At 43.0% G+C, this 27,950-nt stretch overlaps 2 protein-coding genes across 3 annotated transcripts; one reads left to right on the top strand and one right to left on the bottom strand.

Moving 5' to 3' along the window:
• The first annotated feature begins 459 nt into the window (after positions 1-459).
• LOC310757298 (large ribosomal subunit protein eL32) lies at positions 460-4,288 on the top strand. Its single transcript, XM_083602616.1, has 4 exons — positions 460-578; positions 2,079-2,179; positions 2,337-2,518; positions 4,107-4,288. The coding sequence occupies exons 2-4, from the start codon at positions 2,084-2,086 to the stop codon at positions 4,234-4,236; spliced, it is 408 nt and encodes a 135-aa protein (XP_083458742.1). The 5' UTR covers positions 460-578; positions 2,079-2,083; the 3' UTR covers positions 4,237-4,288.
• A 1,046-nt stretch (positions 4,289-5,334) lies between these two features.
• On the bottom strand, positions 5,335-27,553 carry LOC310756429 (cullin-associated NEDD8-dissociated protein 1-like). Of its 2 annotated transcripts, XM_083600446.1 has the most exons (16): positions 27,458-27,553; positions 25,532-25,722; positions 21,470-21,613; positions 20,818-20,972; positions 20,124-20,247; positions 19,517-19,773; positions 18,649-18,754; positions 17,540-17,688; positions 16,408-16,700; positions 14,749-14,890; positions 12,591-14,096; positions 10,578-10,673; positions 9,056-9,225; positions 8,019-8,183; positions 7,352-7,459; positions 5,335-6,474 (listed from the first exon to the last, which is right to left on the bottom strand). In XM_083600446.1, the coding sequence occupies exons 2-16, from the start codon at positions 25,597-25,599 to the stop codon at positions 6,247-6,249; spliced, it is 3,711 nt and encodes a 1,236-aa protein (XP_083456572.1). In that variant the 5' UTR covers positions 25,600-25,722; positions 27,458-27,553; the 3' UTR covers positions 5,335-6,246. The 2 variants fall into 2 exon arrangements, with proteins under 2 accessions (XP_083456572.1, XP_083456571.1); XM_083600445.1 differs by lacking the exon at positions 27,458-27,553 and having other exon boundaries at positions 25,532-25,922.
• Positions 27,554-27,950: the final 397 nt, after the last annotated feature.

Genomic DNA, 27,950 nt, shown 5'->3' with positions numbered 1-27,950 from the left:
TAAGGTGAGACTGATACACGGGATATCACTTCCGATTCTCTAAGCCGCACCACCACCACCACCACGCCATAACTTCTGATTCTACTTTTTATTAATGCCTAACATGAAGCTGTCCAATTCGTGCCAAAATCTTCAATTTCTTCGTTGCTGTCTATGTGCACCCTTTTGTTGAGGCGGGAAGCATTTAAAAAAAGGTTTCATGCAAACCCGAAATTTACCCGCCCAGGTTTCTCGAACACTTTCTTATCTCTGAGCTCCTGCCCCTCTGCTAAAACTTGCCGGAAGTGACGTTCCCAGGTCCTTAATATCGCTAGTTAACCTCACAAAAGCTAATATAACAATTAAAGTCTGAAATATTCAGCCAGGACGTTTTTCGATGATAAAATACACGTTAGAGTTCTGTTTAGGAGGACCGGAGGCGTGAGTGTTTCCGCCTTTATGTCCTTCCGTGCCCTCGGTGTGGCTCTCACCCGACCTGCCAGGACCCTACAGCAGTGTCCCATCAACCCTTGCGGCTTCCGCCTTCGCTCTTTCTCTCCGCGCTCGCTCCCTGCGCGGGTGCCGCCATTCTCCAGCAGGTAAGTCCGGGAGATCCGTTGTCATCCTTGCCGGGAGAGGCTCCTGGGAGAGCTTTGCCGCTTCCAGGGGCAGCTTGGAGGCCTTCTCTGTCGGGGCCGGTCGCTATTTCCAGGCGCGCTGGGGGGGGCGGGGAGTTGGGGGGCGCTCTTGGGGCGAAGCTCGGTTTCCCTTTGCTGAGCTAACCTGGCATGCAGAAGGCGGGGAGCGAGGGCAAAGCAGACAAGCACAAGGCCTGAAGGCTTAGCCCTCGCTCGCCAGAGCAGCACCATGGGTCCTCCGTGGTGGTCCATGGAGGAGAAACTGGACAGAACTACTAACAGGGTTTGAGCTTTTCCGACCAGTAAATCTTTATCGAAGGTGGAAGGCTTGGCTTCAAATAAAGAAGCTGCTCACTGAGCTTTTTCGCCGCGGTTAATTCAGCTTTCTAAATCGACCTTTGCAGCGCTTAGCTCAGTCATGATGTGCATTTAGTCCAAAGTAAACCCCATCGCCGCCTCCTGAGGCTTAAGCGTGCATACGATTCCGGCCCTGATTTACCTCGGCTGGGTTTTTGTGAGTGCGCGCGCACGTGCAAAATGCAGCTCCTTTGGCATAATCTTTGACGGTGGCACTTATTCGGAAGTCAGTTTTATCGGGAAAATTCATAAAGGTGTAGCAGATCAATGTATATTTGTTAATAGACACGAGTAACTTGGGTTCATTAATTTCGGGGACCCTGCTGAATACAATTTGGTTGGACGCTACCCATAAATATTTCATAGGTGTGAACATTTGTCTTTTGTACCAGTCACCTTCAATCAGCATGTGAAGTGGGATTTAAGTTACTGTACTGTCCCTCCCACAACCTCTGTATATTTGGTGGAAGGTGTGAGGATTCTACTTGGATACAGTGGACGCTTGGGTTGCGAACATGATCCTTGTGGTAGGCACTTTCGCAACCCGCAGCGCCCCGTCTGTGCATGCGCGGGTTGCGACCCGGCGCTTCTGCACATGCACAAAGTGCAATTTAGTGCTGCTGCGCAAGCACCAAAATCCAGAAGTAACCCATACGGTACTTCCAGGTTCGGCACGGTGCGCAACCTGGAAACACACAGCCTGAAGCGTTTGTAACCCGAGGTATGACTGTACAATTGTAGGCACAGTTGGGGGGCTTGGCTATGGAAAGATAATAGCAAGAGGATAATTTCTGTGAAATGGGCTTACTTACAGCATATGTTACACAAAGCCCATTAATAATATGTATTTTAGGCCTAGGACATCACTGGCATTTTTAAAAGGTTTTTCTGCACTAAATAGATGTGGGAGAAAATAGTTCAGAGGTTCCGCTCTTAATTTGATTACCTCCCAGGACCGCATCGGGGGGGCTTTTCATACTCTTCCAGCTTTGGACATAGTAGGGAGAAAAGATGCGCTGCTACAGGGTGGTTTTTTTGGGGGGGGGTTAGGGTAATTATTGCCTATAGTGTGTTGATTCCTTAGGTGTGCTCTGTTTTTGTTAGACACTATGCCGGCCCTCAGACCCCTCATCAAGCCTAAGATCGTCAAGAAGAGGACCAAGAAGTTCATCCGCCATCAATCTGATCGCTATGTCAAAATTAAGGTAAGGTATCCTTTTGAAGAATTACCAGATATTAAAATACTCAAGAGTGCCAGCTTGTGTTTTGGTTTTGCAGCACTGGCATGATAATATATTAGGTCTCTGAAAAGATGGTGCAAATGTTGAGGTTTTGATATTCTTTCTCCCTGGATTTCTATAGCGTAACTGGCGGAAGCCCAGAGGTATTGACAACAGAGTCCGCAGAAGGTTCAAGGGCCAAATCTTGATGCCCAACATTGGGTATGGTAGCAGTAAGAAGACAAAGCACATGTTGCCTTCAGGATTCAGAAAGTTCCTTGTCCACAACGTCAAAGAGCTGGAGGTGCTGATGATGAGCAACAAGTGAGTTGGAAAAGGGATTCAGGGATGCCATGTTGTGTTTGAAGATTTCTGGCTTGGAGTGGTAGTCACTGAATGCAAAAAGATTTTGGGAGTTGTGGGATCTAGCTCGTCTCTCACACACTTGTTTTTCTTTTCCTTGATGGGATATTGCTACTAGGCATCTCTTCCCCATCCGTTTCGTTTTTCCTTTTGGATCTTCCGCTTTTCCTGTCCAGGATTAAAACTCAATCTGTCACTGCTGGAAGGTTTACCACTAGAAAATCTCCTTGTATATTACATTATTATTATTTCTTTAATGCCATAATGCTGAGGGGAGGACAATTGGGGGAATGGCATAGCTCAGGCAGGTTTTCTTACTGGACCCAATCAAAATGTGCATAACTATACTGCTGTTTTCCATTCGCACCAGTGGGTAGTCTTTGGTGTTGTGGTCCCTCCCTTCAAATTACTCCCCTGCCCTTGACTATCTTTCCCCAGTCTGAGTATACAAGTGGGTATTTCTGTACCTGTGGGCCTATTCAAGGCTTGTGCTCTTGGGGAAGGGGAATAGCATCCATTTCTATTAAGGCTATTAATTTTTTTGTATAGTTCTTGTGCAAAACCTCGGTTAAAAACGTTTAACTGCAGTAGATGTACCTGGATTTTGTCTCCAAGGTAATCTCTTACGACGTTGCGATCTTGAGAACATAGTTCCTCTGAACTGGGTTGTTGGAATTTTAGTGTTCCTTTAGCAAGCAGTGGAAATAGGTACACACTCATTGTTTGGACCATTGAAAAGAACTTGGGTGTAGCAATAAAGACCACCCATGGAAACATCACACCCATTACAAACTGGCCACCAAAAAAGTACTTCGAAACTTGCACAGCAGTGATGACTGCAGTTGTATAATGTGTTGTTTTCACATAATGAATTTTCTGTGGCAAGACAAAATAAGATTAAATCTAAAATGGTATGCTGGGATTTTGATGACGTTGCATGGATGCTATGGAAACCTGAGCAGCACCTGCTGCACAATAATCCTCCATTTGGACTGTCCTTGGAGAACAATGTCCTTAGGAGCTAAGCACCCCATGGTCTACCTTGATCTGGAAGCTCCTTACACATTATTTCCTTCAGTCTTCCAATTCGTTTAAGCCTGTGTGTGGTACTTTAACAAATTAATCGCTTATTCTTTCTGGAGTCTTCAAGTTGCATTTAGAACAGAAAAAACTAGGCACTCCTTTTGGAAGCATACTGCTTCCACATATCTAAATGCCACCAAGCCCTATGTCAAAAGCATCCTGCCTGTGGAAAGTGACATTTGAATGCAAAGGCCATTTCTCCTGCGCATAGACTTTAACAAAGACATGTTGTTTTTGACATAATAGTACGGTAGTATTTGAACATAATGTCCCACTTGCAGGTGGAACATTCACATTAGGACTTGTGCCATTTTCCTTAATATGTAATTACCCCCCTACTTTGCTCAGTACATACTTGACTACTTCACAGACCTCCAACATTTTAGATTCTCACTCAGCCTTTCCTAGAATTAGATTTAACATGGTAATGAACTGTTCGTGACACAATGCCATTATCTTTTATCAGGTCCTATTGTGCAGAGATTGCTCACAATGTTTCATCCAAGAATCGGAAGGTAATTGTGGAAAGAGCAGCTCAGCTTGCTATCAAAGTCACCAATCCAAATGCCAGACTGCGCAGTGAGGAAAATGAATAAATAGTTGTTCTTGTACAACTGTATTTAATAAAAAGTAAAACAAAACAAAAAAGTGTCGGAAAACTGATGTTCCTGCTGTGAGGGTATATAAAAGCAATTTTTGTAACTTCATATGAAGATCAGATGTTAGAAAGGTAGTGTTTTATAAACTGTCTTCTGCTAACAGGTACTGTATTTGCAAACCCACACAATTACAATTTACTATCATGGAAGCGGTGTACATTAGCAATGAGAAAAAAGGAGGAGTTCTTAAATCACTAAGCTGTATCTGCTCAAGGTAACTTCACAGCTTGCTTTAAAACATACATCTTAAAAGAGTGTGCCAAACAAGTATACCTCCTTTGGAACCAGCTGCAGTGCATATGTATAGTGTGTGAAATTGTAATTACCAAGGTGTTCTGCTCTGAGCAGTTGGGGAAGGGCCATAGCTCAGTGGTGGAGCTCCTGACTAGCATGCAGAAGATGCCAGCTTCAATCCTTGGCATCTGTTGGTAGGGGCTGGGAGGGAACCCTGCCTGCTACCTGGCAGGGTGGACAATATGAACTTGATGGACCAAATGACTTGCTACAAGGCAGCATACCTGTTTATTCTTTGTCTTATGTGTTGTGATCTTTCCTGCTCCCTCGCTTGAAGAAAGATGCTGCTGCTTAAAATGTAGAATATAACCTCAAATCCTGTACAACCCTACATTCTGTTTTATCCAAGTAGAGAGCACAAGCTTAGTCGTTGCTGGATGGGTAGAATATTGGGTATCTTGGAACTTCCATATCTGCATATAGTGGTACCTCTGGATGTGAACGGGATCCGTCCCGGAGCCCCGTTTGCATCCTGAGCAGGACGCAACCTGCGTGTGTATGGGTCACCGCTTCTGTGCATGTGTGTGACGTCATTTTGCGCACATGCGTGAGCAGCGAAACCCAGAAGTAACTCATTCCGTTACTTGCGGGTCACCGCGGAACACAACCTGAAAATGCTCAACCTGAAGCATATTTGACCCAAGGTATGGCTGTAGTAACAAGCAGTATTTTTGTAGCAACTAACTTGAACCAGAAAGTTCTCCTTACAAAAATCAACTTGCAAAAAAAGAAAGCTGCAACTGAATCAATACTGCTGATGCATTTATGATCTTTATTTTCATCGGATGTGTTTCATGTAGAACAAAAAAGGTGACACCCAGTTTTATAAATAGAGCACTTAAGTGATTCACAGACTGACTCAAATGGGGAAAAAATCCTATAAGTGAAGCTTAATCCACGGTTGCAAAAAATTAACATTTTCTCTGCTGTACTGTGAGATTTAAACAGCAGTATGTTGGTGTTAGCATTTTTATAACCAGTTGGTGCCATTTCATTATTAAATACTTCATACCAGAGAGATCAATGGTTCTTGGAAGTGACATGCTAACTTTTTTTATTTTAAAATAAATGCTTTGGTATCAAGCTCTGATGGGGCGGGGGGAATAGTAAATACCCAGCTGCTGCATTTAAGAGGTATGTGGTAACAGACAAATATTAAGCATAAGGCATTCCATCATGGAAGACAGTTGGGTTACTTTCATAGTTTAGCACTTCAGTTCACCTGCTACTATGAAAGTCACTCAAGTCAGTGTAAAATTAGCACACATAAAAGTCACTAACTGAGGCAATTATGAGATCTTTGTAGCCATTGACTAATGCTTGAGCATAGCATAACTTCATTTATCATCACTGTTTTATAAAATTCCATGATAGTGCCACCACATCAGTGATTGGAGATATAATTGTCAATGCACAACTTTTGGCAAAAAATCATGATTGTGTATTTGAGCTAAAGAATAAGTGACCTTAAAAGTGGTGTTACCCTATTGATATCAACAGGCCTTACTGTCATTTTTATGTTTCTAAAATCATGCCTGTTTATATAGAAAGTTGTCATTTTTAAAATGACATCTGCATCTAAAATCACCTCTAGAATATGATTGTCCACCCTCAGCATAGTGGAGTGTAAGGAGGAGGAGAAAATTGGGAGTTCTAGCTCAAGTCCATTAATTCTGCAGCAGACAATGAAGTAGAATCCTTTTGAATGCTTTCAAAAAGTGAAGACATTTCAGGATTTGCTCTGATCTGAGAGTAAAATTCTGCCATCACAGGGCTTTTATCTACATCAGGGATGGTCAGTAAGGCAGCTACTGCCCTCATTGCTGAGCGTTTCAGTTCATCTTGCTTCTCAAATTCCTGTTTTACAGAGCCAGCTTTTACCTAAGAAAAATAAGACATTTTAAAAATGACCTTCAGGCAGAACAAAAATTTGCTAATAAAAATCAAACTGACTACCAATCCTGTAACTGGAGAAATTGCGTTGAGCAAGCAGAAGTCTTTGTGTGAGAGGAACAGCAGCACTGAATGAAACACAAAGATCTTACAAAGGCGTATAGCAGAGATTTTCAACCTTTTTGAGCCCACAACTCCCTTGGCCAACTGCATTCTTTCTGCAGCACCACTGTGGGGCCCTGGAGCCCAATTACATCACCACTTGCTTGCAAAGCTAGCAGCCTCACCCTTTTTCAAACACCCTCCTTGTGGAGTGTTCGCTTAGCCTCTCCGCTCTCCTTGAGGGTCTTCTGGGCAGCTGCTACTGTCACACCTGGTCTCTGAATTCCCCACCCCACTCCAAAAAGGTGCCTCCCAGAGGCACCATTTGCCTGCGGAGTTTATAGCCAGGGCTGCTGCAACAAACAGCTGTGCAAGCCTTTGGGAGGCAGAGATGAGATGGGGCATCTGGGGGAGGGAAGAAAAGAGGGACAGAGGCCAGTGTTGCCCGTGGCACTCAGATCATCATTCAAGGCACCCCAGGGTGCCACAGCACACTGGTTTAAAACAACTGGCTTACATACAGGGTTACCCTCCAGATGTTGGGCTCCCAACTCCCATCAGTCCCAGCCAGCAGGTCCAGAGGTTGGGGAATACAGGAATTGTATTCCAGCAACCTCTGGAGGGCCAAGGGTTAGCTATCCCTGGCTTACAGCAATGAAAGGTAGGTATCCTGACTAGCCTGAGAATGGAGGGCAGGGGATCGAGCAGACCTGGAAGCAAACTGCTCAAGGAAATAAATACTTGAGCTTTCCTAGTGTATTACCTTTGTAGAGCAAGTTGCTCGTAGGGGTTCAACTAGTCGTTCTAATCTTTGTAGGACTGCATTAGGACAGAGTGTTGAAAGGCGAGCCAGCATAATGAAAGTCAGCATCTAAAAAAAAAAAAAAAAATGGGGGAGAAAAAGGAAAAGGCTACATGAACTATTTCCCCCCTGAAGATTTTCAGTGCTACAATTTCCAGTAACTTACGATCACTTTCACACAACAGGTTCAAGCAACCATCATCAGCCTCAAATGAATCACTGCACCAAAGTTCCCATTGTATTTTAAAATGATGGATTTTTCCAGGGAAGCAAATGACAAGACTCCATTGTTTGGCTGTTTCCCTAATCCTAAAAACTCCGCAAGTATGGCAGTGAGTTGCAGGCCGGCAACACTTCCTCCCTTCCTCTCCCTTTCCTATGTAGAAGTGATGTCCAAACACTGATCTCCTGAGTTTCAAAACCACTAAAAAGGGTTTCAGTATTTAGGAATATATAGAAGAGCTCATGTTCAAACAACACCCAAGTTTAGGCATTCACTTGTGCACAGGGAGGAAGAAAACAGCCTTGTTCTCTACATGGCGTGGGAGGTGAGTAACCTCCAAACAGCCCTTAGTGAAGTAGTAACAGATGAAATAAGCTGTGCTGCTAATGAAAAGGAGGTAGTTACCCTGATGTCATAATGATCTTTCAAGCCATCCTCCACGTGATTCAAGTACTCGTAAATGTCTAGTCGGTCAAGGCAGCTTTCCAAAAGTGTGTACATGCACTCAAAAGCAGCTTTCCTTACATCAAGGCCGTCATCTACTGTGTGTTTGAATGGCCCCATTTCTACCTAAAAAAAGAAAAAGGGGAAATGCTATTATACCTGGTCATTCAAAGAGAGAAGAGCTTTCCAGTAGGCAATATCTGCATGACATCAGCGTCGACAACATTAAAATCCTCTCTTCTATATCCGCTGCTGCCTCAAATATTCCCCAGAATAGACACAGTCCCTGCCCTGAACAGTGAACTATACCACATAGTTGCCCTGCAGTTACAATTCTAAAAACACCAGGAAGAAAGCTTCAGTGTTAAACTGAACTTAAGTGCACAGGATTGCACTGTAAAGCTTAAAATAAGTTGTACTACATGGGGAGAACATAATTTCTTGAATTTTATAAATCATTAGAGGCAATGCCAAAATTTATATATAATGAAATGAACAGATCTAACTTCTGCTAAAGTTTACATGTGTTATTAGACTTTGCCACCCAACCAGAAATAATCACAAATGTTTGCACTCCCCCGCTATACAAAATTTTAAAGCCCATTTATCCTTATCCTGAGTATTGCCTATTTATGTTGGTAATTACTTTTGACATTAAAGCAAAGACATTATCAGCAAAGCATTTTTTAATGTGGGTGTAAGCTGGGATTTGAACTGTTTCAGTTGTCAGAAAAACATATGCTACTTCATGCTACTCGTAAGGGCATTAAAATGCTATAGGGTCCATGAAACTAGAAGCCAAACCACATTTTCCTCTCTTTTTTTACAGTGAAATTGCTAAACCAAATGTCAATCTATGTATTCTGTTTATGCAATATATGCAGACTTTAGGCAAACAGAACCTATGGAGTTAAACCAGATAAATCCACAAACTACAGGAAAAAGCCAAATCACAATATGAAACTGAAATGGATAGTATTATCTACATGGGTCCATACCTCCCGTATCAGTTCCCTTCTAATCTTGGTTTCATTATACAGGTGGGGCAGTACTGTGCTGAGCTGGTCTCTGATCAGAGTAGGTTTGTTGTGAGCAGCAGAATTAAACATAGCTAAAGCAACACGTCGAACATTCAGGTCAGGATCCTGAAGTGTTTTTAAGAAGTCACCTGCATAGTGATAGTACAAAAAGCAGCTTTTACTTCAAAACCAGCTGGGAAACAAGCAAGTGGTCACCTTGTCGCAGATGTGGAAGAAAATATTCTCACAAGATCCAGCATGTTCACCTTTGATCAGCATGGGAACATCACTATGAATTGACAGTCTCACTCCATAAAAGACAGACACAATACCCCATTCAACTGAGTCACACCTACGGAAACTGTGAAAACAAGGTGTTGGCATTGTAGAAACAAGCCACCTTAAACCCTCTTTTCTATACTTCTGAACCCTGATGCCCTCTGGATGTTTTGGACTACAACTAGCCCTAGCCAACATGCAGCTAATCCAAATACATTGAGAGGGCACAAGGTTGAGGAGGTCTGCAGTGACTATACTAGCTGCATCTGTTATTAACATCATTCCCTTTTTCCTTCATTCTCTGAAAACTAAAACTGGAAACAGAACTCAAATGTATTAGAAATGTCAGAATATATAGCAGCAAGCGATTTCTTTTTGATAAACCTGATCATGCAGTATTGAAATTAGCAGCCTCCACATAAACTGAACTGCAGATGAGAAGGTTTGTCCAAAGCAAAACCTGTGCATGGCTGGAACTGGCTTCCGCTCAGACCACAGGACTTTGCTTTTCTCTTCTCGTGGGCCCTCCAAAGTCTGATCTGAAGGAGTTAAGGGACTCTCCAGAGCAGATTTTAGGGCTGTGCAGAGAAAGCCAAGGTCCTGATGTATGAGCAAAAGTCGTCTTGTACAACCTTTGATTCCACCCATGATTTTTAAAAATTTCTCTCTTAATTCTTCACCTATGAGGTGGCTCCAAAAAACTACTAAATTCACCCATCCTTAATCTGTGGATAGATTACTGTAGAAATAACCAAGCCATGTATAGAAACAAACAAGTTCCTGCACAAGGAGCATTTCCATGACATAACCAGACCAAAGGATGGCACTACTATCATCAGGGTTGTTTTGAGTTGTTCTCTGGCACCATGTTTATGCTACCCACAATGTAATCAGTGCTCTTCAAGTCCCCCATTAAACCAGGGAGGAGGCAAGGAGGAACCAGGCGTAAACTCAATCCCAGTATGCCTTTCTCTGCTTTAAAGCATAATGGCTAATATATTGAAGGGCCTTCTAAAACATGCATTCAGCCTTGCAGTTCCACTGTTTGTGGTTAAAGAACTCCCCCCCTAGATTCTTTTTTTTTTTTTTTTTTTAGTAAATGGGAATTGCAGGCAGTTAAAGCAAACCTCTTGCACAGCCACTGTGTATTTGTTTATCTTAGCAAAACAGTGCCTGGTATTCTGATCACCCAGGGAGGTTTCTGTATGAAACAAAGATTTACCTATGCATCCTTTAAGAAGGGGATCGATGGGCTGTGGATGATCTGAAATGGTGAATTTGATTGCAGTTACTACTGTGCTTCGAGCATATGGTGAACCTGCAATCAAAACAGAGGAAAGAATCGTCTTAAGAAGGAGCATAGAGATCAGATAACAACATTTTATTAAGGTCGCTATTCAGATTCCGCCACTCCAAAAGACACACACACACATACACTCAGAGAGAGAGAGAAAGAAATCCAAGCTAAGTCAGCAAACAGGAATATTAAGTGTGCATGGCATACCTTTTTTGGTACTCAAGTGATGTTACCAGCTGGAGGACTAAAACTATAACTAACTTTACATTCATCTCCCTGCTTAAGCCACTTGGCAGACAGCTGCAGTTTAAGCAGGGTGGTCATCTAATGGTCTAATGAAATAAAAATTTTATGCAGACTGGCAGCAGCTGCACACTGTCAGATGAAGGGTAGGGTAAAGTGACAAACAAAAATGCTTAATAGTATGAGCAGAATTTTACTGGGAACATTTAGCATGGCAAAGTAATACTGTATTGACTAAAATGGGATTTTAAAAACCTTTCCAGTGCTTTATTCCCAAGCATCAACACTGGTTTAAAGAAAAGAAAATCTCTGTTTAATTTCATTCTGGAAGCCCACACCTCTGTGATGACTCCTTAATTTCTCCCTCTGCATTAGTCACAGCAATAAGAGCCTACACCCATTTTCTGCAATGCAGAAGTTTCCCTCCTAGATGAAGCCCCTTGAAATGGGGAATATAGCCAATTGCTCCCCTATCATATAAAGGTAGTCATCCACAGAGCTGCACTCAAACAATTCTGTCACAATAGCAAGCCCAAATGAAATTGGAGCCCTCTTCCACAGTATGCTTATTTTATACACAGTGGTACCTCAGTTTACAAACTTAATCCGTTCCTGAAGTCTGTTCTTAAACCAAATGCGTTCTTAAACCAAGGCATGCTTTCCCTAATGAGGCTTTCCACCACCAGTGCCTTTCCACTGTTCGGCTTCCATTCATAGACTGAGGTAAAGTTCGTAAACCAGAACACTACTTCTGGTTTTGTGAAGTTCGTAAACCAAATAGTTTGTTAACAGGACTGTTCATAAACTGAGGTACCACTGTATAGAAGTATTTCTATAATGTATCACAAAATAGCAAGGCAGCGTACACTGATAAACATACTTTGCGGGGGGGGGGGATTACAGATAATTTTTAAGGTGACTTGGCCTAGTGGTTAATCCAGAACTGCCCATTATATTTGACACCCCTCTGTTAGGCAAATGTTAATACATCTGAAGAAAACCTACTTTGTTAATACCCTACAAAATATGGTTTCATTAGGAACGTACAAATGTAGAAGAGAACGAGTGTTTGCCCTTTTAAATAAAAACCTAAGGGTTTTTTTCCTCTTAAAAACGAATACTGTAGTTTTTTCTTCATAGAGTCATCTATATACCAGAATAGTCTCCCCCACCCTTTTTTGTTCCCATTTTGTTCTCCTAGCTGGAATATCTCTCTTGCCTTTTCTCCTCCAAAGCTACACACGCATCAATATACAGAAGAGCCAACCAACAAATTATTATAATTTGCTGCAGCATCTAGCAGCCCATCCACTAATATTATAAAAATGAATGCAAATGCATAGTTTTTAGTAAGTTTTGTGAGTTTTAGCAGAGTTTTTATGTCCAAGGTTATTATGCACAGAGCTCTTTGATTAAGCCATCTATAAATCCTTCTAACTAAAATACGCCAACCAAAATCACTTTTATCTACTGGAGAGGGAGGCCCTGGCACTAGTTCCAGCTTTAGGGCCTGCCCATGGAGACACCACCTTGGGGGCTTCTACCACCTGAGGCAGTTGCTTCACTCAACTTCATAAGTGGGCTGCCCTTGCTTCCACAGCACTGGCTCAATGACAGGTGTCATGAAAGGCACAGGGGGCCTTAGTGCCAACAGCATCTCAATAGTGCTACAGTTGGGCTTGGCCTCGTTGTTACCTGATGACAGCTGTTTTTTCAACCTGGGCAGCAGCTGAGAAGGATTCACCACGGTCAGTTTCCCCAGGCACTCGGCGACTACATTGCGAGTCCCTTCCTCAGTGCATTCGCAGTGTTTGAAGAGCAGGGCCCAGATGTCCTCCACGAAGGGTTTCAGGCTCTCTCCCGGAGAGGAGCTGATGACTTCCTTCAAGGAGTGGAGCAGCAAGTATTGCCGTTTAGGCTGGCCTCCAATCTCTTTGAGCATGAAGGGAAGGTACTCTTTCAGGCTGCCCGCACTGATGTTGCCCAGAGCGTAGGAAGCTGCCGATTTCACCTCTTCGCTGGGCGAAGCAAACGCATCCAATATCACGGCTTTGAGCTCCTTCTGAGCGCTGAGGTTCGTGGTGCGTCCTATTTCGGCCAGTGAAAGGAAGGCCAACATTTTGACAGCAGCGCTGGACTTGGGATTCTTCACATCCTGAATGAACTGGTTGACCACCCCAGGTGCTTCTTTGGGGCACACGGAAGAAAGGGCTGCCACGCACTTTGCAACAGAGTGATAGGCCTGCTTATGTAAATTTGCAGATGCCCCGCCAGGGCTCGAAGTGTATATAGGGCTAGTCAGCTGCTTCATCAGTTCTGCATAACTCATGTTGACTGTCTTAGTTACAACCAATGCTTGGAAGAAGTCCACAATGGCTTTCAGGGCCCCGCCTTGCATCAGAGGCGAGTAAACAAGCTGAAAGAGTCCCGAGAGAACTGTACCACTGATCTTGGACAGGGACGAGGGATAAACCTTAGCTAAGGTTGTAAGGAACACGATAGCCACCTGAGAAACGTGCATATCGTTCTCACTGATTAAATCAGGGAGCTCTACTAGAACACATTCAATCATGGCCGGCTTGAGGCTGTCGCTGTAGTTCTTGATCAAGATGTCGAGAGCCGTCAAGGTACTCAGTTTCAAGGCACGCTGATTCTTTCGCAAGAAGGAAGCCAAAATGGGGAATCCTTCTGCAAGAATGGGCCTCAAGTCTATTCTGAGTGGGGAGCTAGCAATTAAAGTGAGCGCTTTGACTGTGGTCAGTCGGGTTATTTCGTTTTTCAGCCTCTCCAGGAAAATCTTCAAGGTCGGCTGGAGATCACTGCTTAGGTAATCTCCAAGGTTGCAAACAATCTGCCCCATGCAAGAGATGGCCCGTTCTTTCACCTCCTGGTCAATGTCAGCAGCTTTCAACCTCTTCAGAGTAGCAGAGAAGAGGTCTCTCACATAGGGCTTGGCATCAAACGTACAAGGCACATCCAGGGGCCGGATGATTTTCACCAGCTGCTGCGTAACCAGCAGAGCTTCCGAAGTTATCTTGTAAAAGGGATCCCCTATGCAAATCACAACGGGGGGCAACAGGGCCTTAACATGTGGGTGGAACACATCCCGGGAGTGGTTGCAAAGGACGACGTGAAGGAAAGACAGCGTATCAATCTTCATGTTGGAGGAGCTGGATTTATCAGTCAGGGAGAAGACAATGCCTGTTTGGAGAAAGTATTAGTCAGCTTGGTTCTATTTTTAGAATACAAAGTTAGCTTCAGACAGAATTAAACTCATACAAAAGAGAATTGGCAGGGTGGGGATTTAGTCACAGATAAATTTGCATTCTTTAATAATTTGCACCTTCCGCACAATTTGTCTCATGTACAAATCCCTTTGGGTGCCTTATAATAGCTTACAGAAGTCATTCCCCTACTATATAGCTCCTCGGAGGGCAGGTAACTCTGCTCTCTCACCACACTCCTATCTAAAGCAAAGGTGTGCTGGAACAAGCTCACCTCAGAATTGGTCACCTGCCATGTCTATGCCAGTGACAGCTCTGAGCAAACACTCAGACTTGAAGTGATGTGTGTCTCCAACTTTGTTATGAGAATTTTAGATAAGAAAAGCAATCTACCCCCAACCCATGAAGTTCAAATGGATTTTTAAAGGACTAGATAGTACCAGCTCTTGGCTTCTGGAAAGCCAATGCTAAAATATCCACTGACTTGTTCTGAAGGAGCAGAAGGTTAGCTATGTATGTAAAATAAGCCACTGTCATATGGTTTAGGTGCATCACATTTGAAAATGAAAAATATTCTATACTGAAAACCTTTTGCCCTGCTACGTCCCCTCCCTCTTGACAAGTTTTACCAGGTACTAGTGCAGGTATGTGATCTGCAAGGCAACCAGGAAGAACATTGGCCAGTTCTGTCAGGAGAGTGAAGCACCCCTGTCTTGACTTGACACTCTTCTCTTTGAGCTGCTTGTGCAAGGCCTTGACGATGTTTGGAACCTGTAAGGTTAGAAAGAAACTCATTAGTAACCCAACACGAAGCTAAAGAAGCAAGTGATCCAAGTCTAAGACTGGGCATTAATCATTTAGTATGGAATGGGAAGGGGAGCCAATTTGCAAATGGTTTCTGTTATGCAGGAAAGGTTATAGTCGTGGATTGTTTCTTCATAATATTCATCAATGTGGACATGGGTGAGTTTCTCAGAGGGGGGCAGGAAGCAAAAACATAGTGGATCCAATTCTTTTCAGATAAAAAGTTTTTCACATGAACTATTCTTCCAAAGGTATGTTTTTTAAACAACAACAACAAGTGTACTGTGTGTCCAAACCTTTGGACAGGGGCCATTTTTAAAACTTCAGATCCACCAGAATGTTCCCCCAAGATCCACAAAGTAGGATCATTCAAATCAAGTACATTTCAAATCAGTGCATGCCCTATCTCTGCAGGCACTCAATAGCCACAGACCGCATTGCTATCAAGCTGAGATATGGATTCAGAAAGTGAAACACAACTTTTAAATGGCAGCTAACATTTTGCTCACTTCAGAATAGTAGCTGCTTTGCTACAGCTGCTAGAGAAATCATATTGTTTTGAAAACAATGCAGTGGGTGTTGATGAGTTATTTTCTTATTTCATTTTCACAGCACACCACATTTTCATAAGCTGACAGAAGACCCAATTACGTGAATGGCACACTATTAATCAAGCTGTGGATTACCTTTCAAGTGGCAGAGCATATGGTAGAGCCTCTGCAGGGCAGAGGTAGGTGGGGGGCAGAGCCCATGTACCACAGTTCAGGAGAGGAGGGGCGGCGAAACTGCCACTGACTCTCTTCCTGCTCTCCACCCCTGGGTCACACCTGACCCAGGAGTGGAGCTGCTTCAGCCAGGTTCAAGGCATGCCACAGCCGAGGAGGGTGGGCTGGAGCCTTACCGCCAACTCTCCTGCTCCCCCCACTCCCAGGTGAGACCTGATCCCAGACCAGAGCTACGGCCAGGCACAGCTTCTTAGCACACAGAGCCAAGCTCCAATGAAGGTGCCTGTTGTGGAGGTGCCTGGTCACTCCCCCCTATAAAAATTGCACCTGGACCACGGCTGCCATGACCTCCCCGCCATGCTAAACCAGTGCACCTTTCCTCCAAGGCGTCTGCAGAGAGGAAGGGCTCCTCCACAAAATAGTAGGCTGCATCTTCCTGTTACTGCTGTCTACCTACTTATGGAACCAGATCGTCATATCAGAGCAAGCTGTTCCTCATCAGTTGTCTTAAGGGCAACAGAGCTCCATTTGAACCAATCCAGTGAGTCTAATGTACGTTCAGCGTTTTGAAACCACCTTGTTAAGCCAGGGATAAGGAATATTTGGCCTTCCAGCTCCCATCAGCCCCAGCCAGCATGGTCAATGGTCAGAAAAGATGGGAGTAGGAGTTCAGCAAAATCTGGAGGGTCACGGGTTCCCCATCTCTGTGCTAGGCAGGGTCATCTCTTCAGGCCCCTGGCTCCCTGCTCCATCACTCACCTGGTTCTGGAGCATGGTGAGAGGTATATCCTCCTTGCTTGCCTCATCTGAAGCATGCAACCAACTCTGAATGGGCAGCGTTTGCTTCAACAAAGATATATAAGCACAGAAGATGTCTGCTTTAACATTCTCCTCCCTTTCCTTGAACCTGCTTATTAAAGCCGGTGAGAGTGTTTTGTAGAAATCCTGCAGGAGGTCATGCCTGGTGCTGACAATAGCCTCAAGGCACTTCGCTGCAGATCTGCGAACTTTCCAGCTAATGTCATCATCGTCACTGTACTCATCATCACTTTCTAAGGAGGAAAAGTGGAAAACCAAGCATTAGGAAAGTGGAAAAGTAGGTCTTGACTACTTTAGGGTGTAACGGGTCCTACATCCCATTTCTCTTTTTCAAACGAAGAAACCCAAGACGGACAATGGGACAATAAACCATCACTTCAAATCTTCCCATAACACTGCAGTACAATAGGATTTTGATATAGTTTTCCGTCCAGTTAGAATTACAAGGAAAAGGGACAGAGGGACAAACGTCAGTACAGAAAAGACATGTAAAAGGAAAAAGGTCAAGTTGGTTGCATGTCCCAGCAAGAACAAGAGAAGGGGAATCACTCTCTTTCCTTCTGCTAGCTGCTGGATAGACTGGCCCCTCAGTGGATCCTGCTATGGAGGAACAGAGAGTTGAGAAATAGCCAGTCTCAGTCAACACAATGGAAAGAAGCGTGCTATCTCTCCCTCTCATTCAAACAACTGCAGGGAAAAGTAGGCACTGGAGGACTTTTCTGAGAAACAGAAACCAAGTGGCCGTTGATTATAGCTAAGCCAGGCCTTGCTGCCTCTTCTGCTTAAAAATGAAAATAATTCAGTTCAGTTGATCCATTTAAACCCATCTTGCAGATGCTCCAAAATTCAACTTGGGCATGTTTTTGGAGAGTTAATTTACAGTTACTTCTAAAGCGATGAACACGTTGTTTTCATGTTCTGCTGACCATGGAAAGATGAGTCTCTCCATGCCAGCCTCTGGGCTGGATGGCTCAGGAAAGAGACAGAGGTTTGAAAGGACTGTTCAGGATACTGATGGTGCAGCCCAGGCTTCTCTGAATATATCACCATCAGATTCCAAAGCATGCCGTACCTTGTTCCTCATCCTCCCCATTTTCAGTTTCCATCATTTCTTCTTCATCCTCCTCCTCGTTGTCATAGTTATAGTTTGGGTCATAAGTGATATATTTGAGGCACAATGCTGTCACACTAGGAAGGTGAGGGCCAATTTCTTTTGGACACCTTTGAAAACAGCAAGAAAAGCTCAAATGAAAATGGAACAAAATACCTAATTCAATAAATAGTATTCTCCATACAACCAATTAATAACAGTCTCTGGCACCCCCAAGACTTGAAACACCTTACATCAGTTTCAAAAACTTCACCATACTTCTTAATTAATTGTGATTGATTGCAACTATGAGTCTCAAATGCACACATGACCCTCTCAAGCGCTGCCTATTCATTTCAACAAAAAGGCCAGATTCACATGCACAAAGGAATATGTATGCAACTGGGGTTCTACTGAAATCAATCTGGAAACTGATATTTGCATAAAATCATTATCTGGACCAGATACAATTCCACAACTGGACCACTCTAGGCAGGATCACAGGAGAGGTTCAGTGTGTCAAAATTTCCCTTAACAGTTATACAAAGCACAAGATCTCTTTTCATAATGCCCGATTCAATCTCACTCTATTCCTGCCTTTTTTAAATGACATAAGCCCTTTTCTTCATTTTATTTAACCTTTAGAACAATGAGGAAAAGGAAGTTATAATCTTCCCTGAAAACAAACTATTGGGGATTTCAACTGCAGAAACATGACTCAAGTTTCAATTATTTTAGAACTGCGACTCTTCACTGCAAAATTTCCAGATCCACCAGATGTGTCCCACTTGATAGATCTCCATTCAGTGGTAAGTTCCTTTCCAGCAGGTGTGGTTATGTCACATAAGGAAGTCATTACATAGGCATGCAAGGGGGCCGGCCAACCATCTAGAAAACATCACTGGAGGGCTCCTGAGACACATTTCCCTTAACCAGAATAAAATCAGCTCAGACAGCACAGATTTCTGGATAGCAGCTTATTGAAAAGCAGACCCTTCACAACCCCCCCCCAAAAAAAAATACACAAAGCAACACTGCATGCTGAACTTTGCATGTCACGGAAAACCAGACCATGATAAACATACACAAACCTTCTCACAAAAGACTCAAAGGCCTGGAAGCAATATTCCCTCAGTTCATCATCCTCAACGTTGCAGTACTGAACGATTAAGGGGATCATCTTTTCCAGATAGTCTCCTAGAAGACAGCGAAGGTGTGAACCATTAAACATAAATTTTCCCAGGCCTAGTGAGTAGTCAGGAGGCTCCTGATAGTGCTGGAAGTAAAATCTGAAATATCATCAGTTTTTCAGACATATCATAATGCATAACTATCTCTACAACGTGAACGGGAGCCCTTATCCAGTGACAGCAGTCCAATGCCAGTTTGCATGTTAGAAATCAATAGATCTGGGACCACATAAATCCAAGAAAATTGTAGCAGCTGCAATGAGAATATCTCTTTCATCCTCAGTTTAAATCACCCGCTGAAGTTTTTTTTATTGCTTACAATTATCCATATGGAGCATTTTACCAGCTCATTTGCTGGAGCCATGTGAATTGATCTGTTCTGTATATATCTTTGATACTTTCTTCACTCCTATTCTTTGCTAGTGGCCTGTTAGAATCTTAGGCCAGAAAGCTGGGCTCTCATACACCTGGGCTTCTTCCAGCCCCATTGATCCTAGTATAAAAGGCTCTTAGCTTACCCAAGCAATAAAAACAGCCTTTGGCTCCTGCTTACGCCGTAACATACTCAAAGTTGCTACAGCAGGAAAAGATGTTATGGTAGTACAACTAGATCCCCAAGATATTCATTCAGGAGTTCAAAATAGGTTCAGGTAAAAATCCCACCTCACTAGAAGAATGAAACCAAGAGCTAAGGGGGAAATAGAGGCATAGAAATCCACTTGGGTAACAGCAGTCACAAGTGGCAAAGCCTTCGCAAAACAAGACTTACCTATGCGGTGCCCAGCCTGCCTGCTGATTCCAGCAATACACTGGATGTATGTTCTGGTGGTAGATGTGGAGTTGTTTCTCTTCAGCTCTGCTAAGAGGTGCTCCATAAGCTCTGCAAAGATGTTCCCATTGCAAGTCAAAACCAAGTGGCCAAGGGCAATGATGGCCCTTTTGCGCACGGCCAACCTGGGACTTGTCAGCTGAGGAAGGAGGCAGTTCAGGATTGAGGAGTGGAAGGAATACAGAGTCCCCCCTAACCTGCAGCCATGGGCAAGAGACACAGGAGACTCGTGTCAGCATAACTCCTCGCCAAATAGCGGCCACATAAACACCACGAAGAAACAACTTGCTGGCACTTCTCTACACCTTTCTACAACAAAATGAGGAACAGAATTCACATATTTTCCTATCAACACAGTTTTTAAGAACACGTTCATTAAAACCAAGTTATGAATATTGCCTGAATTGATTTTTCTCTAATGTGTCATTTGCTTGGTGCCAGGGAAATAACACACTTAGTAAAACATAATGTTTCTGTGCTCTTCATCTCTAGAAAGCCGCTGCAGATGCAACCTACTACACAACTGTTTGAAATGTTTTATTTATACCTGCTCAAAATATCTGACAAAATGTCAAGAGCTTCAAGCTGCACAGAGACATCTTCTTGCTTTCCAATGGCTCCAGTAAGCTGGGCTGTGATTTTTTTGCATACGTTGGCTGTCATAGTGGAACCTATTAGGGTGGGGAGAAAACCAGAATTAAGGGGTGAATGAATGAAACTTTATTTGCATCAGCCATCGGCCATAGCAACAAAAAAAATTACGATATACACAGAACAAAATAAAAAGTCGATTATATAAAACACAGTTTAGGTTCCTGAATCTGCAGTCAAATAGTAGACCTTATTCTGATTGCCCCAGCTAGAAACCTGGCAACCTTTGCAGTCATCTGCTCCTCTTGATCTGCCAGGAGAAACGACACTGTGGCAGTGGTTGGGCGACCCGGAATGATCAACAAAAGAGGGGAATTAAGGGGTTTGAAAAAGAACAAGGAAATATATCTGGCAATGCTTCAAATGTAGATTATCTCCCTTCGACTACGCCAATTTTTAGTCAGAGTGGTGAGATTTGCATTAAGACCCAGTGTAATTTTCAACCATTTCATTTCTAGCTTTAAAAGTTAAATAAACCCTTTCCACTTAGGACATGAATGCATTTCTGTTTAACAGCTTCTAGCATTTGGAAAAGGAATTTTACAAAACTTCAAATAGGAGAGTTCGGGTTTTGGTTTTGTGCGTTTTACCTGTAGATGGAGGAGGCAACTCAGAAATGACCGTCTTCAGCCCAATACTGGAGATGTCCCGGAGCTGTTCCTTATCCGATAACATGTTTGTACATAGTGTATCAACAATTGTTTCCACCTGATATTCTTTCACTTTGCTCACCAAAGGGCCCAAACTGCAATGCCAGGGTGAGGGGGTGGCAAGGAAGAAAGAGATAAGAGGTATCACACATGAAATGAAGTTGTTCCCAATAGAAATCTTCTGCAGACAAGGCTTGGAAGATGACAGCTATAAAGGAAATACTGTACTCATGGGAGCAAACACAGGAACTTGCCTTATACCAGGGGCATCTTTCACAAGGCAACACTGGGAGATGGCAAGTCAAGCAAAAAAAAGTACAGCTTTCTTTTGCAAGCAAATATGCACACACATATGCTGTAGGATCATCCATAATCCCCTCAAGGGTTGTGTCTGTGGACAGGATCAGCAGGCAAAGCCACAAACCAGAAACTGAACCTACATTGTGTGAAACAGCAAGATTTCATACAGGGTGAAAAGCAAAATACAAGACGACATAGCCTACGCAAAACCTGTCCAAGCCTCCTATGGATTACTTAGCAGTTTTATGTTTAAAACCCAAGTACTGCTGTAGCTGATGTAGAGGGGTCTTACCATTTGACGGCCAGGTTTTGCACCTCCCCGTTTTTGTCTTCAAGTAATTTTAGAAGCATTTTCACAACTTTTTTCTCACTGTCTTCGTCCAGCTTTATGGAATCTTTCTGCAGTTCCATCATCAGGTCATTGGTAGCCATAAACCTGGGGTGGGGGACACACACACCCATATCAGCAATAGGTTGTATTGATTGGCACAAGCAGTTCCATTTTAAAAGGGTTGACAGCAGAATGGAAGATTAAAATCCATAGAGCTGGAGTGCAAGGAAGAACAAACCTTTACCAACAGTAACTAATCCATAGCTTGCCTACTAGTTAAATCAATATACAGAATCCCCTTAACTAAAGATAACCAGGCATATGGAAGCAAAGGATTTACTTAGCTTAAACCATTTTTTTATTTTAAAAAACCTCAATCTTCCCAACACAACCACACTTAATTCTGCGCATACTGCATGACTGGAAAGATGTGCATGACTTAAGTATTTACAGCAGCAAAACACCAATGGGACAATGGCATACTTCATCTGTTGCACAAAAGTGTGAAGAAGTTCTGAGAGCCTTTACTAGCTGAAATAGTTATATTTATCTTCCCATCTATTCTCAAGTGCATGGTTTACAATTAGAGAATGTTAAGTATTCTCCTTCATTAACAGAATGCTACGGGTGCTAGCTTATACCAAAGTGCTATGCCAGACACAAAGCCAGCACTTTATCAATGGGTGCTGGAAGAGGCAGTGCTACGCATAAACAAAACTTGGTCCACACCTCAGTGTTTAATATTGGCACTTCCCTAGAGATACTACTACCTATTGCAAAACATCATTTCTCCGGGATCATGTACAAAGTGCAGCTCCCAATGCTGCATAATCTCCAGCCCTAAACAGCCATTCTTAATGTACCATTTATCTTTGCTTGAGAATCATTAGCACATAATTTGGACAGGGCAGGTGAAGCTGTTAATATTTGGCAAAATCAGATGCGAAGGACTTTGAAGCTTTCAGTGAGGGATTAGCCTTGAGAATTGGGACAGGATTTTCTACATATTTGGGGATAGGGTGAAAACTCACAGAAAGGCATTATTTGCAATCGCTCCATATATAAAAGTGAACAAGTAGCGTACAGGAAGCAGACCTAGGCACACCAAAGAGCTGACCATTTCAATGGCACCCACAAGGTGTTTACTAAAAACCTGTGGTGTTACAGGTAAGGCGTTATCACCATTCATAGGCCAAGCCTGACTTGTGAATTCCTCACAGCTGATCTGTGCCACAATCTAAACTTCTCTCTATTGCCTTCTCTGCATTTTTTACTCTCTTCCATATCTATATCCAGGGCTTTTTTCCCCAGCCAGAGTTCACAGGAGCTCAGTTCCAGCACTTCTTTTTCTAGAAAAGTAGCACTGTCTAAATCCACTTTGGGAGAAGAGATGGAATAAATGGAAATGAAAGGCTTCATTATGAACCTAGAGTTATTTGAAATGTACTGTATATGAAAATATACAAAGCCCCAATCAACCTCTCCTACCTAGCTCTTTCCCCCTTTGTTGCTATTGCAAAAACATTAACAGGGAAGTGGGGAAAGAGAAGAGGAAATAAGAGGAGCTCTTCCCACACATACTTCCTGGAAAGGGCAGACAGAGCCAAAGTAGTATGCAGTATGTAGACACATAAATGCATTTGGCCTATTGCTCCAACATTAGTCCTGCAGCTGCCTCACCACCACCATTATGAAACTAGTCACCAGCCATGATATTATCCACTGTGTTAGCTGCAAGCCACACAGGTAGGATCTTCAAAAATTAGGTATATAAGGCTGAAATTTTATATACCCTTACCAGGGAGTACATTCCATTGAATTCAATAGGATTTACTTCTGAATAGACATAGTTAGGATTGTGCTGTAGGTCAGCATCAATATACCTGTTTTTTGTGGTTGCTGCAAACCTTATAGGTATACCTAGGCCCACACCTCACTTGAGTATAGTGACTCCACATGTGGCATTAATGAGATCACCCAACACTCACTGCTGTGCCAATGTGATGCCCTTGGCCTGCTCCTAATGCCTCAGAGTGGGATGTTCTATCAGAGTAGAAGTCATTATCTTCATTCTCATCACACATGGACTAATCACAGAACCTCACAAGTTTATGCCTTAAAGCTGCCACCTAGACACACCTACTCGGAAGCAAGTTCCACTGAAATCAGTTGGGCTTTGTTCAGAATATATTCATTTAAGATCAGAATATAATAACTTAAAAAAAACTTGGTTTTATCTAAAATATTTAATAACTACACTATTCCTTCTGAATACTTTTTTTAAAAAGGATTTCTGCTTAAAACTGGAATCTCAAAAGAGCTGAACTCTCAGTTATAAGTAACCACCGGAAATAAGGTTAAAATAGTAAGCTTTCAAAATACACAACTCAGGTATATAATTGAGACACTGAAAAATGAGTAAAACTGGTTCAGGGCCTTTAATAAATTCACAGTACAATTGGAGGCATGCTGTCTCAGAAGTCAGCCCCAGTGGATTCAATAGAGCTTCCTCCCATGTTAGTGTTTACAGGAATACTTTATTTTCAACACATATTATACACACAGTAAAATAGTGTACTGTATAAACAATTATGTTTATTCACCAGGCCATCACCACACTGAAATGTAAACATATTTCAATATCATTCCCCCAAATATACAGTGGTACCTTGGGTTACATACGCTTCAGGTTACAGACGCTTCAGGTTACAGACTCCGCTAACCCAGAAATAGTACCTTGGGTTAGGAACTTTGCTTCAGGATAAGAACAGAAATTGGGCTCCAGCGGCGCGGCGGCAGCAGGAGGCCCCATTAACTAAAGTGGTGCTTCAGGTTAGGAACAGTTTCAGGTTAAGAACGGACCTCCAGAACGAATTAAGTACTTAACCTGAGGTACCACTGTAATCAAATTCTATTCATGAGTACAGTAGTCAAGTATAAATCACACTGGTATTAGAAGGTGATGAGACACCATACCAGCCCAATACCGTTGGCACATCAAGCACATGATAGATACCCTGATTCCTCCTCACAATTTTGAACACAGAACATATTTTTTGCATCCCTCAAGTACAGGTAACCTTAACGAGAATCCTAGTGCTTGGATTTAGACCAATTTAGGCCATACATTCCATGGAAATCAAAGGGATTTCATTCCTTCCTTCCCTCTGGGGAATGTTCAACTCTATTAGCACCATACTCTGGAGGGCAGAGCTACAAATCCTCTTTTACACATTTGGTGGCTGATTTCCCACCCACTCCTCTTACTTAGTCATACTGTATAGTGATTCCTTCAAATATGCAGCCGTAACCTACAGCCCGCTTTCAGCTGCTGCTTGCAAGACTTGAATGCGTCTTCTTCCAGTTACAAGTGAACTTCAGTTTGGTTTCCTCCAAACACCAGGGCTTAGTTGGCTATTATTCCCCAGCTTTGCGAGATTCAGATTTGTTTTTCTTTAAAAATGCACTGAAGGCGACCAATCGTCTCCCAAATGGTAACAGCTGATTAGGAAGATTCCCCACCCACTCCCACCATGGCCCACTGCAGCTGTCTAGCAGCAGTGCATCTCTACCTCGGTCTAGGAAGAGGAACATAAAAGGTTATCATAACATCAGCTACCCAGTGAGAAATTTTAGGACGGCAGTATTCTCCTTCTCAACCCTGGAAGCCTGCAGTACGTTTCATATCCGTCTTATTAGCCCTGTCTATAGATACAGCACACACTACAGGCCCCATAGTATAGGGGGAGGGGCGATATTGCACGGACTAGCCAGTGAGCCTCCTTAGTTCACATCATCCCCTTTATAAGGGTGTCCTTTTTCAGGCGTAGGTATTTTTTAAAAACCTCCCCCTCTTCCACAACCCCCTCCCTCTAAAAGGTTTGCAAGCAAACACGCAAACACACACACACGTGTGTGCAATCCAAAAAACCAACAACATACGAAACCTCAAAACATGACTTTACAACATGCACCCACGCAGAATATTATATGCACCAAACGCTACCAAACCTCGGGTCCTACCTAAAATCTTTGTCGGTGGATGTCATCTTCTCCAAAAGGTTGGAGATGTGATAGGATATGTTAGTCATCTTGGACAGCTGGCCTTGGAAGACGATCTCTTCTGTGCAGCCTGTTTTAAAATATTATATAGGTGTTCAGGAAGGAGTTGAAGTTTCTTGCTGCCCTAAGAAGGGGTCCCTTCTGCTGGAGATCTGCATGGAGAATATGGCGACAGGAGGGACACCGTGAGACGGGGGTAGTGTTTTTCCTCTCTCTCTCTCTTTTTCCTCCCTCTCCTACCCCCTCCCCTGGTTAGAAGTCGCTGGAAAAGCTGAGCCCCTGCACTGTTATCATAGGATATATATAGCCTATAGTCGGGGCTACGGCTGGGCCGAGGGCGCCACCTACTGGCAGATATCCGCAGCCTCTCAAGTTACAGGAGAGGGGGGAAGAGAAGGCAGCAGCTGCTGCGCGTCTTTTCACCCCATTCCAGAGGATGCTCTGCTATATTGCTGCAGTGGGACTGCAGGTGTTTGCTAACATCCTGCATCTTCTTGCAATGAAAGAAGCACCAGCGATAACCCCCCCCCCGGGGTCAGCTGAAATTAATAGCTGACATGGGGGTGGGCTTGTCTTGAATATCAACTTCTCTCTAGAAATTAATCAACTGTTCCTCCAAATGGAAGAACAGGGACAGCAACTCATTGTCTGCACAGCGCTTTCTAAATTGAAGAAGAAATAATATGCAATATTGCTTTAAAAAAAAAAAGCTACGTGCAAGTTGAGATCTCTGAAGGAATAAATATATAATTCTTTAAGTCAAATAGTATGGAAAAGGAGAAGGGTTGCAGCTTCATGATAGGGCATCTGCTTTGGCATGCAGGAGGTCCCAAGTTCAGTCCTCAGCATCTCCAGGTAGGGCTGGATATGCTTCTTACCTGAAACCCTGAAGAGTCGCTGCCAGGCAGTGTCAACAATACTAATCCAGATGAACTAATGGCCTGACTCGGTGTATGGCAGCTTCCTATGTTCCTATGGAAGCGGTTTATTTATAAATTACTTACAAACCAATCCCCTGAAAAATTTGGCATAGCTAAACCTACTGAAACAAACTGGCTTTTGTAGCAGAACTCTGCATAGGACCAGGTTGCCAACAGGGATTTCAATGGGAAAGTATTGCTGGATCCTCTTGCCCTCCCCCATAACCTTTCTTGGTAAACCATTTTTATTTCTGTTGTACAGATGAGGAACACTGAATTTCCCAAGGCCACATAATGCATCCATGGCAGAGGAAGTACCTTAGCACAATCCTATGTGTGTATATAAGCAGAAGTAAGTTTCTCTGAGTGCAATGGGACTTACTCACAAGTAAGTGCATGTAGGACCAATAGCCACAAACCGATTTTCTAGTGGCAACTTACACTAGCTCTGTGACTGATTTAACTTGTATCTAGAATCTACTTACCTGGCGTCAGATACTGTACATACCCGTGCCCAGAGAACATGCTTTTCCAGCGCTTTCAAAACGTTCTCATTGCAGGTTACAAACTGAAAATATTTAATGATTGCAAACAAATAAACCACTCTACTCTTTGAAATGAGCATTAAGTAACTGCTACTTGTTTGCTGATTTGTGGGCTCAACTTTCCGCATAAGATACAGCTTACAGTACACAAAACTGTTCAGTATAACTTTAGTATTCTGTAGGAATAGATTTACATTTCTATGGGAAGCAATATATAATATGAATTTGGAAAAAATATGAAAAGACTGTTTACAGACGGTCATCTGAACACAAGTTCTCTTATTCTGAAGAGTCTTTGGTGAGGTACTTTATCAAAAGCTTTTTGAAAGTCTAAGTACACAATGTTGATAGGATCATCTCTATCTATATGCTTGTTGACACTGTCAAACGACTTTCGGAAAGTTTTGTGAGGCAGGACTTACCCTTGCAGAACCCATGCGGATTCTACTTCTGCAGCACTTGTTCTTCTATGCTTGGTAGTTACATCTTTAACGATTCTGTCCACCAATTTTCTCACAACATATATTAAACTAATTGGCTGGTAATCTCTCAGATTCCCCTGCTTTCCAGTCTGCACGTGTGGGGCTGATAAATTTTATATATACAGTGGTACCTCGGGTTACATACGCTTCAGGTTACATACGCTTCAGGTTAACACACTCCACTAACCCAGAAATAGTGCTTCAGGTTAAGAACTTTGCTTCAGGATAAGAACAGAAATCAGGCTCTGGCAGCGCAGCAGCAGGAGGCCCCATTAGCTAAAGTGGTGCTTCAGGTTAAGAACAGTTTCAGGTTAAGAACGGACCTCTGGAACGAATTAAGTACTTAACCCGAGGTACCACTGTATTTTCTGGCAAAAAGATCAGCAATCTCCAGTGGATGCCATCCAGACCCAGAGATTTGAGAGCTTTTCTA

The sequence above is a fragment of the Podarcis filfolensis genome (genome assembly GCF_964270895.1).
Source record: "Podarcis filfolensis genome assembly, chromosome: 2".
NCBI lineage: Eukaryota > Metazoa > Chordata > Lepidosauria > Squamata > Lacertidae > Podarcis > Podarcis filfolensis.
The sequence above is the reverse complement of the archived record's forward strand: the minus strand, read 5'-3'. Positions and strand labels throughout refer to the sequence as shown.